Raw genomic sequence first — 13,463 nt, forward strand, 5'->3', positions numbered from 1 at the left:
GCTGAGACATATTGGTGGGTTGATAGAAATTCTTTGTGAAACAAAACTGAACATAACTGTCTGGTTTAGTCTTCCACTGGCCTTCACTAACTATTACTTGTGGGCCCAATCAGCCTCTGATTCCATGGGTGGTGGCCAAAATAGTATGTGACAGTCAGACTTCTTTAGAAATTGCAGAGAGTGTGCAGGCGAGAGGAGGCAGTCGTGTCAGGAGAGCCGCTCTCTAATGAGTGCCAGTCTAATCATTGCATGTGCAAGTGAACCCTGACCCTTGTGTCAGAAGAACGGATGTACCACGCCCGACTGGAGGATCTATTGCTCTCCAAGATCTGCAAAGTGTACATCAATTAGACTGGGGCAGTTGCAGAGCTACATCACAACCCATTAGTTTTGTTTAAGGGACTCCAGGCAGGACTGGGGTGCGTTGGAGAGAAGCAGCATTGGCAACATCCTGTCAGATTGATTAGCAGTCTGTCAGATGGTCTCTGGGCTGTAAAATAGGATTCAGGGGTGATTTGTCTGAACGTCTAGAGGAGTAGATAAATGGAGCTAACACACAAGACAGATGCAGCACGGGTCAGAAGCCCTCTGCTCTATAGGTTGTGATGTAGCTTAAATGTCACATGATCACTGAGTGTAAAAAAAAAAAAAAGAAAGAAAGAAAGAAAAAAAAAAAGCTGTAAAGAGGTCCACTCAACTTCAGTGTTTCAGTGTGCAGCAAGAATGGTTTGTGCAAAGGCACACACCAGGTCATTACTTTTTGGTACATAAATAAATAAATAAACCATTCTACAAGGTACCTCTATGCATAGCCCAGAGAGCATCAAACAATCATTACACAATCCTACCAAAGCATGATGTGTGTAACCATTTCCGGATAAAACTTAAACCCTACACCTTAAGCAAATAATGTGAATACACGTAACAATAGTTTTAGAACTGCATTAACTTCAGAATTTATAAGCCAGAGTATTGTCTAGAATAAGGGTCGCAATGCCTACACAAGTCATGGACAAACCTTCAAAAGCATACGTATTGTAATTGGCTCAAATGTGATCTGAAAAATATTAGCAACTTTGACAAGCACTCCCATCTTAGCCGCTGTTTTAGATTACGCCATACAAAATGTTCAAAGTAAAACATTTTTTAACCACACGTTTTGCACCTGTGGATCGCACTTCACGAGAAGAAACAAACCTCACTGCTCTTACAACACAGCGTATTTGAGAAGCTGCTCTTCAAAAGTTGGCCCGCGAGTCATAGGAAGCAGGTGAAAAAACAAGAAGATGCACTGAACTTTCAACCAGGGGGTCAGATTTGTTGACTGAAGTTTGTCCTGGAGGTCAACCCTCACACTGGAGCGGTGACTTTCAAGAGGAGCTAGTATGCGCGAGACGCCCTCGGGGACCAGCGTCCAGCCTCTTTGAAGCCCCTGCCTTCTCCTGGAACGCTATTTTCTGTGCTGCCACAGCCGCTGGCTTCCTGAGATGGCTCTGACCCCCCTCATCTCATCTTCCAGCACATCAGAAAAAAAACCTCACTTGCAAAAGCACCTTTCTTACATTAACTACAGATGCTTTGGTGAAACCAGGGGGGGCCCTTGAACGGTGACATTGCTCAGATGCCACGAGATGTGTGAAAACAAACAGGGGTTACAGAAGACGCTGATACTGACGTGGAAACATCAGATGATGTGTCTCGGACGCATTCGTGTTTTCATTTTTTCTTTCTTTTTTTTCCCCTCCCTTATGCAATTTGCTAATACGACTACAGCAGGACATTGTGAGCGACTAGCCAATCATAACATGTTTTACTATTACAATGTAAAAGAGACAAATAAATAGAGTCACAGCTGGCATAACACACAGGTCAAAGATGAAAGTCAAGATGGTGGATGGGTTCCACATGTCTTGACATGGAGGCCACACAGGACACAAGGCGTCGGGACAACTACAAAGCCACAGGCTTAACCTTAAAGCTTCCAATAACCTTTAAATCAAAGGTTGTAAATCTAAACAAAACAGAGGTTTTATTATTAGACATAAAAGACATGCATAGAAACTATGTGTCTACAGAATATAACTTAGCTGGAGTTTAGAATAAGACATGAACATGTGTAAATCAGAAACCTTGGAGAGGTTTTATTTCTGTTTGGTGAACAGACCATGTAAAGTTGATGACTGTGGTTTGCAGCATGCAATAATTATTCAAATAAAAAAAGAAAAAAAAAAACAAAACAAAACACAGAAACACAACGGCTCATCCAGTCGTCCTCTGACGCTGCTGTTCTAGTTTCCGTTTCAACATGTTGTAGTTTTCCTTGGTCCCTGGAGCATTGGGGTCCAGTTTTAAAGAGAGCTCATAGTGTTTCTTAGCCAGGTGTAATTTTCCCCAACGGTGGTAAAGAACAGCTGAGACAGAAGAAAAGAGACCAAATTAACTTAGAGCCTCAGACGCATAATTAAAACCAGTGAGGAAGACTGGCCATAATTTGATCATGTTTTTAATTGATTTTTTTTTTTTTATCGATTCATTTAAACTCACAATTGTGTTTTCTTATAATATAAATCCTGAGCAGAACCGGGGAAAAAAAAGAAATCTGTTATCATGAATTATATCTAACTGAAGAAAACATACCAAGATTGCCATGGCAACTAGCAGCATTGGGGTTGATTTCCAGTGCCTTCAGAAAAAAACTTTCAGACTCCTAAAGACAATATGAACATCAGTAATGCCATAGGTACACTTTCATAAGCTGTTTAATACTCATAAGAGTATTACACACTCTGTGCTTTAATATTGTGAAGATAAACATACCTCTAAGGAATCATTAGGACAATTCCGTAGATAAAAAAATTCTAACTTAATAAGAAATACATAAAATATAACAGAGAAAGAGTAATAGAGATAATAATGTGCATCTCTAAGTATCGTCATTGAAATCAGTGCGCACAGATGTGCCACAGTGAGGTCTACTTCATAAAACGCTCAAGTGGTGGAAACATGCACCTTATATTTTTGTTGCTTCCCCAGAACATTGGCTAAGGAAAACATGATGGTGTGGTCTCCGGGTAGTATTTTCAAGGCCTCTTTCCCAACCATCTCAGCTTGAGCCAGGTTTCCTTCAAGAGAGAAATGAAGAGTGTGAGAAGTAACTCATGAATAAAAACACTGCCCTTAAAAAAAATTCTCAGAGGAGTTTAACAAAACGAATTGCAGACCAATAGCCCTTGCTAGCCTGTGCAAGGACCAATACAAAATCATCGTAGGCAAGTAATAACTGACTGGGCTATTTCCATCTCAGCAGCAGGAAATATGAAACAGATATTTTATAAAGTCATATAGGCAGTTTTATAAGCAGTTGGGATGCCTCTAACACAAAAAAAAACAAAAAACAAAAAACAAACAGCTTTAGTTTCTGATGAATCATGTGATTTACGAGGAGCACAGAGTACGGTCCTCTCCTCATTTGTCAGCGGTGTCCAAAAGAGAGTTTTTCCCTCTTTGTACATGGCCGAGCGGTTTAGTTTCCTAATGAGTGTCCAACACAAGGGCCGCTGCCTTATTGATCCCGGTGTCAAAACTCAGTTTGACCACGGAGTCAGATAGACTCAGATCTCACCGACGGATCACTGTCCAGCTCATAAAGACTAGACCCTCTCCCTTCCGCTACAGACAGGCCCGGGCATGACTCATGCCGTACCAACTCTCACATCTTCTCCCTGTTTGCTCGCCGAAGTTGAGCGAAAGTGGGACAAAGCCGAGGAAGAAATTCGTTTCCAATTTTTTGGGAAAAATTTTCTTTTGAGGGGTCTTGGGAACAGATGAGGCTGGGAAACGCAAAGAAGGGTGGAGGGGAGTGGGGAAGGGTGGGGTGGACGGAGGAGGGGGGGGGGGGTGGTCCCAGTGCCAAGGTTTTGGTGGGGAAATCAGACCGTGCCAAGGCGCTCCGGGGAGAGCCAGTCTGCCTGAAAGATGTTTCAGACAGAAAAAAAAAGGGAGCCTGTGTCTGGGAATCAAAGCATTCTCCACACGGCAGGGAAGAGTGGCTTTAAAACAACTCACCAAGCTTTTAATACATAAATTTCAAGCATTGCTGAGTCCCGCTCTTCCGGTCTAATCTCATTGGTCACTTACACCCACAATTTCCCAAAATGGGGAGTTCCACTGTACAGCTGTACAAGTGTAAGATTCATACTGATACTTTGACAAAAATAAAAATTAAAAAAAAAAAAAAGCTTTTTGATTACAACACACAGAAACAACACTCGACTGATATTTTCAAAGCTGCCGAACCACCTGCCTAAACAAAATTAAAAATGTAAGTATTCGTACAGCTATTCATACTAAAAGCATGATATACACACAGAGGAGGACAGAGGAGCACTGGAAATTAACTGGAAGCTGTTGAAATACCAGTGATAATATGAGACTGGTATAAAGCAGTGAAGTTAACAACCACTGCATGCCAGTTCACTGGTCGGTTTACAAAAAAAAAAAAAAAAGTTAATTGGCGTAAAGGGTGGACTAATTATACAGAAAGGCCCCATGTGGCAGAGTGCACCTGACACTCAGCATCTGCAGAATGGAGGGTCACACCTCTCACACACTCCCACACACACACTCCCACACACTTACACACACACACACACACACACACACACACACACACACACACACATACCACCCAGCTGAAAGCTGCTGCTGCTTTAGAGGAAAATGCAGTTGGATGTAGGTGCAATTCGTCCCATCTATGTACCATCAGGATCTGGTAAAGTGCTCATCTAAAGAGAACTCGCATTCACATTACACTTACATGAACCTTCCCTTCCAAATTCCCCCTATACTGAACTATTAAGAACCAGGACTTAAATGAACTCTCCCCTCCAAGTTCTCTTTATACTGATCTCTTAAGAACAGGGACTTACATGAACCTTCCCCTCCAAATGCCTTCAATATAATCTATTGAAAAGAGGGGGCAGCACATAAGTCAGTGTAATCTTGTGCTGAACAGCAGTTGTGACCTCTGAGGTAGAGCGATTAAATATTAAAATGAAATGCTGAGAAATGTTCAATAAATTAATATTACAAACTAAAAGATAAAACTAAGGAAAATCAAGTATACTTAAAGATGAACTATAATATGTGCACATGAGGTTTGCCCTAACTGAGCTTCTGGGAAGATCCTGATTGAAATCTGAGGCATACCTGTGTTGTCCAGCAGTATAACCATATTATTCCATGCCAGGCTGTGGTCTGGCTTCAACATTGTGGCATTTCTCCAGGCATTCAGGGCATCCACGTGGCGGTTCTGATCGGCGTACTGGGATCCGTTTAAGACAATGGGCACCAGTCACAAACAGAGTTTTCGCTGAATCACGCATCTAACTGAATCATATGATTTTGCTTAAGCGTATCAGTCGGCTAATGTGGATCCATCTCTTCTTGCTTTAAGTGCCTACAACTTCACTATTCACCGACTGGCTACACAAAGCTGAAAGAGTCATATCTACTCACCAGTCGTCCTAGGTTGTAGTAGCAATCTGGGTACTTCTTCCTAAATTTAATTGCATTCCAATAACTTTGTTCAGCCTTATCAAACTTTTTCAGGCTGTTCTGCACAATACCTAGATTCATCCAAGCCGCGGCAAAGTCTGGCCTGAAAGTAACGAGGAGAAGGGAAAAAAAAAAAAAAATAAATCAAGCTGCCTGTGCCACATACTGTTCAAAATGATGTGCTTAAATGTTACGATTCTATATTCAGGATCAAAAGTGTGGCCATGCATAATTTGAACCTACTGGATATAAACGGCAGAGGAGAGTAATTCTTCTGCTTCCTGCAGTTCATTTCTTTCTTTTAGTATGTTGCCAAGGTTATTCATGGCGTGGACGTATTTCGGATGTAATCTTGAAAAGGTATATATAGAACATAAGTACATTAAAAATCCGCTTATCAAAAAAAAAAAACAACAAAACAAAAACACTTTTTCATTAACCTGGCATAATTGTCAAAGCTGTAGAACTATGTACATCTTCTTTCAAGCTTAGTAACTCGGTTTAAGCTAAGTTTAACGTGAGTAAACCTTTAAGCCATGCATAAAGAGGTAGACGCTCCCAACAATTAAATATGCATCTCTGGCCCTGGGAGAGGAAAATGATGAATGCTACAGGGTGCAGTATTTTTGGCTTCACTAACACATAGACCATATGCCTCAGGCCATTTACCTCACAGCTTCCCTGTAGTATTTGATTGCAGCATTCTGATTCCCTCTGTCAGCAAGGTTTTTGCCAACATTGTAATGTACCTGTAAAAACATGAGAGATTGGGGAGGGTCATCAACTTTATCATTATGTTCAAATACACCCGTTCTGCACTGGTTGCCAAGATTAATTGTGACATCTACTGCTGGGTCGTAGACAACGGAAATGGGGCTGGGGACCTGTTTGCCTTTTCAGTGTGACATGATGCTGTGATATGGATGTCGTAACAAATTTCCCTAATGAAACCGATTTTCACTCTTAAATCATTTCCACAGAGACTGGCATGCCCTTATAAAAACAGGGGGGGCGGGGAGTTATCCCACCTTGGCATTGAGTGGACAGACAGCCAGGGCGCTGGTGAAGAGACTCTGTTCGGATCTCCACTGCTGACTGCGCCACATGGACCGAGCTATATTCACACACAGAAGGCTCAGAACTGCTACCCGCACCCACCTCTGCAGGAACAAGAGCATACAACATTCATTTTAGACTCTAATAGAGTGCTATCACCGAAACACGTAGATTATGTTAATAATTCAGAGTTAGGAGCATTACGTGTGTGTGTGTGTGTGTATATAAAACGACAAAACAAAACGGTCCAGTCAAAAGGTCAATGATGGTTCACCATATTCAGGTCAAAGCTTACTAAAAGAAAAGGAGCCATTGTTTCACCAAAGATATGAATATGAAGAGATTTCATTAGATATGACCTAAAAAGAACAGATAGTGATAGACTATGATTGCCCTTAGCTAGCCTAAAAGCAGTATTAATTACTCCAAAGTTTTCATGGAGATTAAAAATTAGCCAGAGGGAAAAACGAAAACTTGGTAGCTAGGGCTTGGATTTAAAAGAGTCAATGGATATCACAACGGTACTCGATTGTTTTCCTCAGTTTACAGCAAGCCTACCGATCAGGGCAAGGCCACAACCGCACTCATCCTATCTACAGCAATCTGCTTTTGGAGTCAACAACAGTGTGACTAACATTCACATGGCTAATTTGGCTGTTTAAATTCAGAGGAGATATTCCAAACCTTGTGACTGTTCCAAAGGGTGCAGATGTAGTTTATGGCGAAGGCCAGGGTGAGGCAGTAGCCCGCGGTGGAGAGGTACAGCACGCGTTCGGCTATGACAAAGCCCACACGAAAAAACAGATTACTGGCGGGCAGGAAGGGGATCACCAGCAGCACCATTCCAAGTGTGAGAGCCCTGAAATAAGCCACAAGACACCAACTTGTGTATGAACAGACTGGCTAATATTAGGATACTGAGCAGTTAAAGACTGCCAGGGTGGAGTTCAGCAATTCTATATACTAACAAGCAGACATGAATGAACATCTTCGAATTTACTAACTGAGTTAATAATCTGCATGAACAGCTGTACAATTTAAAAATATTATGGTTTCACTCATGCCATTCACAGAACTGGCGGTATCTGAATGGCATTGTTTTTGTATTTGTTTTGTTTTTTTTCTATCGTCATGTAAAAAATGCTTTGAAAGGCTGTTCATTTTCTTACCTTCTTTTATGACTGTCTGCTGAGCGTAGTGCTTGGTTTATCAAGCCAAACAAGCAGCTCCACAGCAGTAGCGGCCAGATAATCCTCCAGTCACTGGCTGATTTAATAAGAGGTACACAGCCCATTGACCAATCAAAGCACAGCCACCAGGGACAGAGCAGCAGCCATGCATTCAAGGCGTAGTAGTAATTATAGTTCACAATCTGCCAATCAAAGAAAATATACACCATCCAGAATAAAAAGACAGCATGAGACAGCGAGGGTAGGATATATTCAGTGACGGATAAAGAAATATAGGATTTTTTGAACACTGGAACCCTTAGTAGTAGTGAGCACAACTAATGTAAACAATGTCACTAAATGCTAATTTTATTCCCACGGGGCAATGCAATGGACACATGTTTTATATGGCTATGTGAGAAGTGCTGTTAGTTTCATTTATTAGATAGTTTAGTAATATGTATATGATATGCAAATAAGTCAAAACATGGAAAAATTCTCTCTACAATTTCAACTTTCAGGCCGACACTACAGCTTGAAAACGAAAAGTCACGTACACACCAATGAAAAGGAACAATCATGAAATTTTAGCGTCACATGCAAAAAAAATAAATAAAATAAAAATACTCACTGTGCTATCACTGCTCTTCAAATGACATGTCAAAGGATTAAAAGACAAATACAGCAATCAACTCACCCTAAGGAAGACATTGTCAGCAAACGATGCCGGGTTGTCTACCTCAGTAAAGGCTGGGGGACCGCTTCCCATTATCCTCCATCTTGCATATAAAAGAAAAGATCCCCCGAAAAAGAGAAGAGCCAGTCTAGTAATCAATCCCGTCCTGATCAACTCAACAATCTGGCAGAAACAGAACACAAACGACAATCAGCCTGAAGAATTCAAATGAACATCAGTCTAGGAAAAGCCTTTTCAGAGGATAGGTCTGAACTAGGTTTTAGAGAGACGGTACAGATATAGTGCAAAATCTAGCATGATGTGAGATGAGACACTTACATCTACAGACTTTCTCTTGAATAAAAGCCTTTGGCTCAGCTCATAGATGTTCAGGTTGCAGATCATGACAATGTCAAAAGCAGCATTCACACCCTGAAGATAAGAGTTTGATACAGATACAGATGTAAAAAAAAAGACAGACGGTTTTTGAAGGATCTCATAATCCATGAGATGAACTTTAGTTACAGAGGGCAAAGCCAGAAATGTCAAATATGAAATACTATATTTTTCACAAAACAGTCTGCCCTTCAGCTGAATCAGAAAGCCAAATGTGAGAACGTTTCTAAGGAAAATAAATCTTCATTCCAAGTTACACTAGCCTAAAAGTTTCATTGTAAGAATGGAATATTACTCAAGGAATGAATAAAGAAAAAAGGCACCTGTTTTAAAAATCCTTTGTCATCTAGCATTGCCTTTTTTATTTATCCCCTTATTGTTCCTTAAAATATGTGCTCACTAGCTAAGCCAATCAGATTCTTTTTCATGCAAAACGCTTTTACGAAATGTAATTTTCCTCTATATACAAGTCATTCCTAGATGCAGTGCCAAGCTGAAATGATCAGAAAACAGTTTCTACTTCAGAAAATATGGTGTCAATGCATGGCTACCGTTACAATGACATACTGAAACAGTGGACCTAGGAAGTATGATGTTATTCCACAGAAAATAAATTCCAATGAAATGAAACTGATAGGAGAAATAAAACATAATTATTACGTGGCTAGGGTCATGATGTGGCTTTTAAAGGAGAACACATACCAGAACAGTGATGCCTTGTTCCTTACAAAGCATTGCCACAGCACACAAAATTAGACTGACACCAATCCACAACACTGAGAACTTCTCGGTCTTCTTAAAACCTTCATAAGAACATCATCATGATCAAAAATACAAACATCACACTCTTTTATGTGAAAATTAAGAAGAGCCATCATTCCTAATACAGCTCTAGAATTTTAATTAATCTGTGAAGATTGTAATAGGATTTTGATATTGTGAATGAGCTTTATTCATTTAACCACAATCCCTTCTAAAATATTCTTTTTTCTGAAATCAAAAACTGAAGACCCTCATGTGAAGGCACACCAGCGGGCCACGGCACAGCTGTTGGGAAACTCTGTCTATGAACACACTGTGCGGTTTGTTTGTATAGTCTCTCTGTTACTCACTGACCTTGGAATGCTTTACAGTACATGAGGAAAGAGAGCTGAAAGCAGAGGGCACACAACAAGTCCGCTCTACCAACAATCCCAGCCACCTGCCAACAAGATACGGAAAAACGATACGCAGGTATTAGAGATTTTTCACTACGTTTAAACACAGCACTGACCAGCTCCACAAGTGCTCTGATCCATCATATGACAAAAAAAAAACTTGCCTCGTAACCAAAGGCATGAGCCACTGTGTCATCAAACATTGTGCATTATAGATCCTAAGGGTATTTGTTTCAAGCAAAGCTGAGCATTTTACAGTTTCAGAAATTGGGTCTGTTCATAAATAAAAACAAACAAACACAAAAATCACAATAATAATAATAAATAAATAAAAATTTGGGCAGTTAAGCATCCACCTCGGTCTTTTCATCTGTGAAATTGGTTGTGTTCTCTCGAGGTGCTGAATTAATGACGAAGGAGGCTGGAGGCACTCATTAATGCTCTGTGGCTCACTGGAGTCCTGGGGCTGCCTTTTTGATACATCCAGTCGACCCGACTCAGTGGTCTCTCTGAAACTAAACCCCCCACCAACGGCCTGCGCTAGCCTCCCCGCCCATGATTAAAGACCAGGCCATAGGAGAAGCTCTGTGTTTTCACGAGCGCTTCAATAGCCATCGGATACTGGCACAAGTAAAGAATTAGATAACCATTAACAGTCCTTGTCTGGTTGGGGACGCGCCTTGGCAACACACACCAACTGAGCAGAGCTTTCTTCTTCTTCAGCCCCGTAATGTGTGTTTCATGTAACAAACATGGAACAGTGTGGTGTGCAGTTTGTATTGTTGTATAATATTGTTTATTGAAGACAGACAACCTGCAGTGTCTCAGCTTTGGTCAAGCTACTTACGCTTTCCGTGTGAACTGGGTGAACGGCGAAGAAGAGAGCCGCCAGGAGGGAGGCCTTCGGAACGTGATTGAGTCTATCCCCATGTCCGTCATATTCCAAGCCACCGATTAATATTGCAAACACCTCGATCATTAACATGGAGATAATGCAGTGGAGGCCAATGTTAACCACGTGAAAGCCAACAGGGTGCAACCCACCAGCAAAGAGGTAGTTCAGCCTGTAAGGACAGGACAAGAATATCAACACAGCACATGGACGTTATTAAGACTGTAATGCTGAAGAGACTAATGCAGAGTAATCCACAGTCAGTCCAGCATGTCTGGTGTGTATGCAGAAATAGGGGTAACCCTTCTATTCGCTACTAATTAAGGTTAGGAATACATGATGAAAGTGCACTAAAAACCAATGAATTCATTTAGCATCTCAGTCAACCACCACGTTGTAATGACAGCCAGCATGTATGCCCATCTTCCAGGCATCACTTTAAACTGCTCAGGTCTGTCACGAAAAAGTACCCCTTCATAATTATGTGCTTTTAAACATCATACATATTCATGATATCAAACAGCCGGAAAGTTATGGCAGAAGTGCAAAGAAATATTTGAAAAAGGCTTGCAAATCTATGGATACGAACAACCCATACAGACAAGGACAGTTAATCATTAAAAATATGAAAACGGTGCATTTCTAATTAGCAGCAACTAAGACATGAATTAGTCATTTTCTAGGTCAAAAGCTAACAACAACACATTGAAATTAGTAGTAAGAAAAAAGGCAATACATGCACCCCAATTTAATAACAATTACTATGGTGCCCACAGAGAAAATACTTCAGGCCACCGCCACTGATTTCCCACTGAGAATAAAATTGCAATTTCAAGCAGTAGCCCCTAATATATGCAAGGTCATTGCGAAAAAAAAAAAAAATCATATATATTGTTTGGACTGCTTTGAGCCAGTGCTGACAATTAGATCGGTTAAGTTCAATCCATCACTTGACAACTGCTGTTCTGTGACAGAGGAGCATACCTAAATGTGAGGACGGTGAGAGGTCGGTATGACTTGTGGCTGGAGTTGCTGCTTAGGTTACTTCCCCAGAAATCATTTCTCCAAATATTACCAAGAGGAGTTGCTGGGTTTAAGTCCTAGAATCAACCCGGAGAGGATCATTTTAGTCACTGGTCTTCAATGAATATGTAGGAGGGGACAGTCAAAATAAAGGGTTTTATAAAAGAAAAAAAAAAGCATATTAACATGGGTTTATTTGCATGAGCTAAGCATTATGATACCTTGTTATTGATAATCGCCTCGGAATCATCAAACACAAAGTCCCCATCATAGCTGTTCATAAAACAGACCAGGGCAGCTAAGCCAACTAAAATCCTTGACTGAACTGGTCCAAGTTTTGGTATGGGTATTTGATGGTCCCAGTGAGGCTCAGATTGTACCATTGTGCTTGTGTCTTGTCGACATCCTGAATTGTCTTTTATCTCCTGAGAAAACAACAGAATAGCATTGTTTATTGAACTGGTGGTATCAGACTGCTCCATATTCCTTTTGTGCTGTAACAACACGTGATATTTGGCCAACCCTTAAACTGATTTCATCGTTATATGAACAACAAGCCCAGCGTCTGGAAACACACCTCGACACTTGTAAAGGCGGTGTTATAATGCCCGTGTGGACATCATATCATCAACGGTGTGTTCATATGACAAGGTGACAGCGTGTAAGCTAGACCACTAGCTACACAAATACAAGCCGACAGATTCCTAAACTGCTCTATTAAAGCATGAAAATGACCATACGCACAAAAACATCTCCAAAATAATGATGAAGCACATAAATGTATTTCACAGTGACGGTGCAAAAACCACGACCAGATAGTAAACTCTAACAATCAACAAACAATGCCATAGTTAGCACGCTAGCTTAGCTTAGGGGCAGGATAAATAGAACTACCGCGCCTTGTATAAATACCCACAAACTGCACTACTCGTAAAGCGATCAGAATCTCACAGTCATATGGCAGATTAATTAACGACCACACAACAATTCTCTAAATACAAAACCGACGCCTTTCGCCACTGTTCACATAAGGTCATTCCTGCCTATACGAACAGTCCCGTGCACTTCCTCTCTCTGCCTAGGGAATAATATCAACGGGCGTAGTCACGTGACACATACATAAAGAGACACAGCCACGTTACAGAAACTGGCACCAGTGTGCATACAGATGATGTATACAGTGTACAGATATGTGCATTGTTTGAAATTATTTACAGCTTTGCAATGAATTGCCATCATAGTACACCTAAAACTTTCGACAGTTCCAGCTGTTGCGTACTATGTGATGTTGATCAGAATTCTGAAATCTGTTGCCCATGTGAGGAGTGCATATGGCTGACAGTGTCATGAGCTTATCAGTAAAGTCATGGAATATCCGCAGTTCTGATACATTTTCATCATTATCTGAGTGGGAACTAAGGAACTAACTCTCAGACTACAGGCAAAACAAAGTCTGAGCAATTGTCATTGGGTAACTGCAAGACTTGAGAGACAGCAACACAAAGTCTGTTGTGTGCAATCACTATGTTTATGGATAA

The 13,463-nt window shown here is 40.9% G+C and overlaps 1 protein-coding gene across 1 annotated transcript; it reads right to left on the reverse strand.

Moving 5' to 3' along the window:
• Positions 1-2,117: 2,117 nt before the first annotated feature.
• Positions 2,118-12,930, reverse strand: tmtc4 (transmembrane O-mannosyltransferase targeting cadherins 4). The gene is made up of 18 exons (XM_030786386.1): positions 12,503-12,930; positions 12,147-12,350; positions 11,887-12,002; positions 10,858-11,074; positions 9,970-10,054; positions 9,556-9,656; positions 8,797-8,889; positions 8,479-8,640; positions 7,782-7,984; positions 7,297-7,471; positions 6,585-6,716; positions 6,226-6,305; positions 5,800-5,907; positions 5,518-5,659; positions 5,209-5,323; positions 3,010-3,122; positions 2,638-2,707; positions 2,118-2,411 (listed from the first exon to the last, which is right to left on the reverse strand). The coding sequence occupies exons 2-18, from the start codon at positions 12,306-12,308 to the stop codon at positions 2,260-2,262; spliced, it is 2,226 nt and encodes a 741-aa protein (XP_030642246.1). The 5' UTR covers positions 12,309-12,350; positions 12,503-12,930; the 3' UTR covers positions 2,118-2,259.
• Between the last annotated feature and the right edge of the window lie 533 nt (positions 12,931-13,463).

This window comes from Chanos chanos, chromosome 10 (genome assembly GCF_902362185.1).
Source record: "Chanos chanos chromosome 10, fChaCha1.1, whole genome shotgun sequence".
NCBI lineage: Eukaryota > Metazoa > Chordata > Actinopteri > Gonorynchiformes > Chanidae > Chanos > Chanos chanos.

What these genes read in the sequence shown, in the direction of transcription:
- tmtc4 (XM_030786386.1), bottom strand. Translation starts at nt 12,308, where the DNA reads ATGGTACAATCTGAGCCTCACTGGGACCATCAAATACCCATACCAAAA. An exon ending in CTCACCGTCCTCACATTTAG is followed by an intron (nt 11,075 to 11,886) that starts GTATGCTCCTCT and finishes CTGTCCTTACAG; the next exon opens with GCTGAACTACCTCTTTGCTG. An exon ending in GGAAGCAACAAAAATATAAG is followed by an intron (nt 2,708 to 3,009) that starts GTGCATGTTTCC and finishes TATTGTCTTTAG; the next exon opens with GAGTCTGAAAGTTTTTTTCT.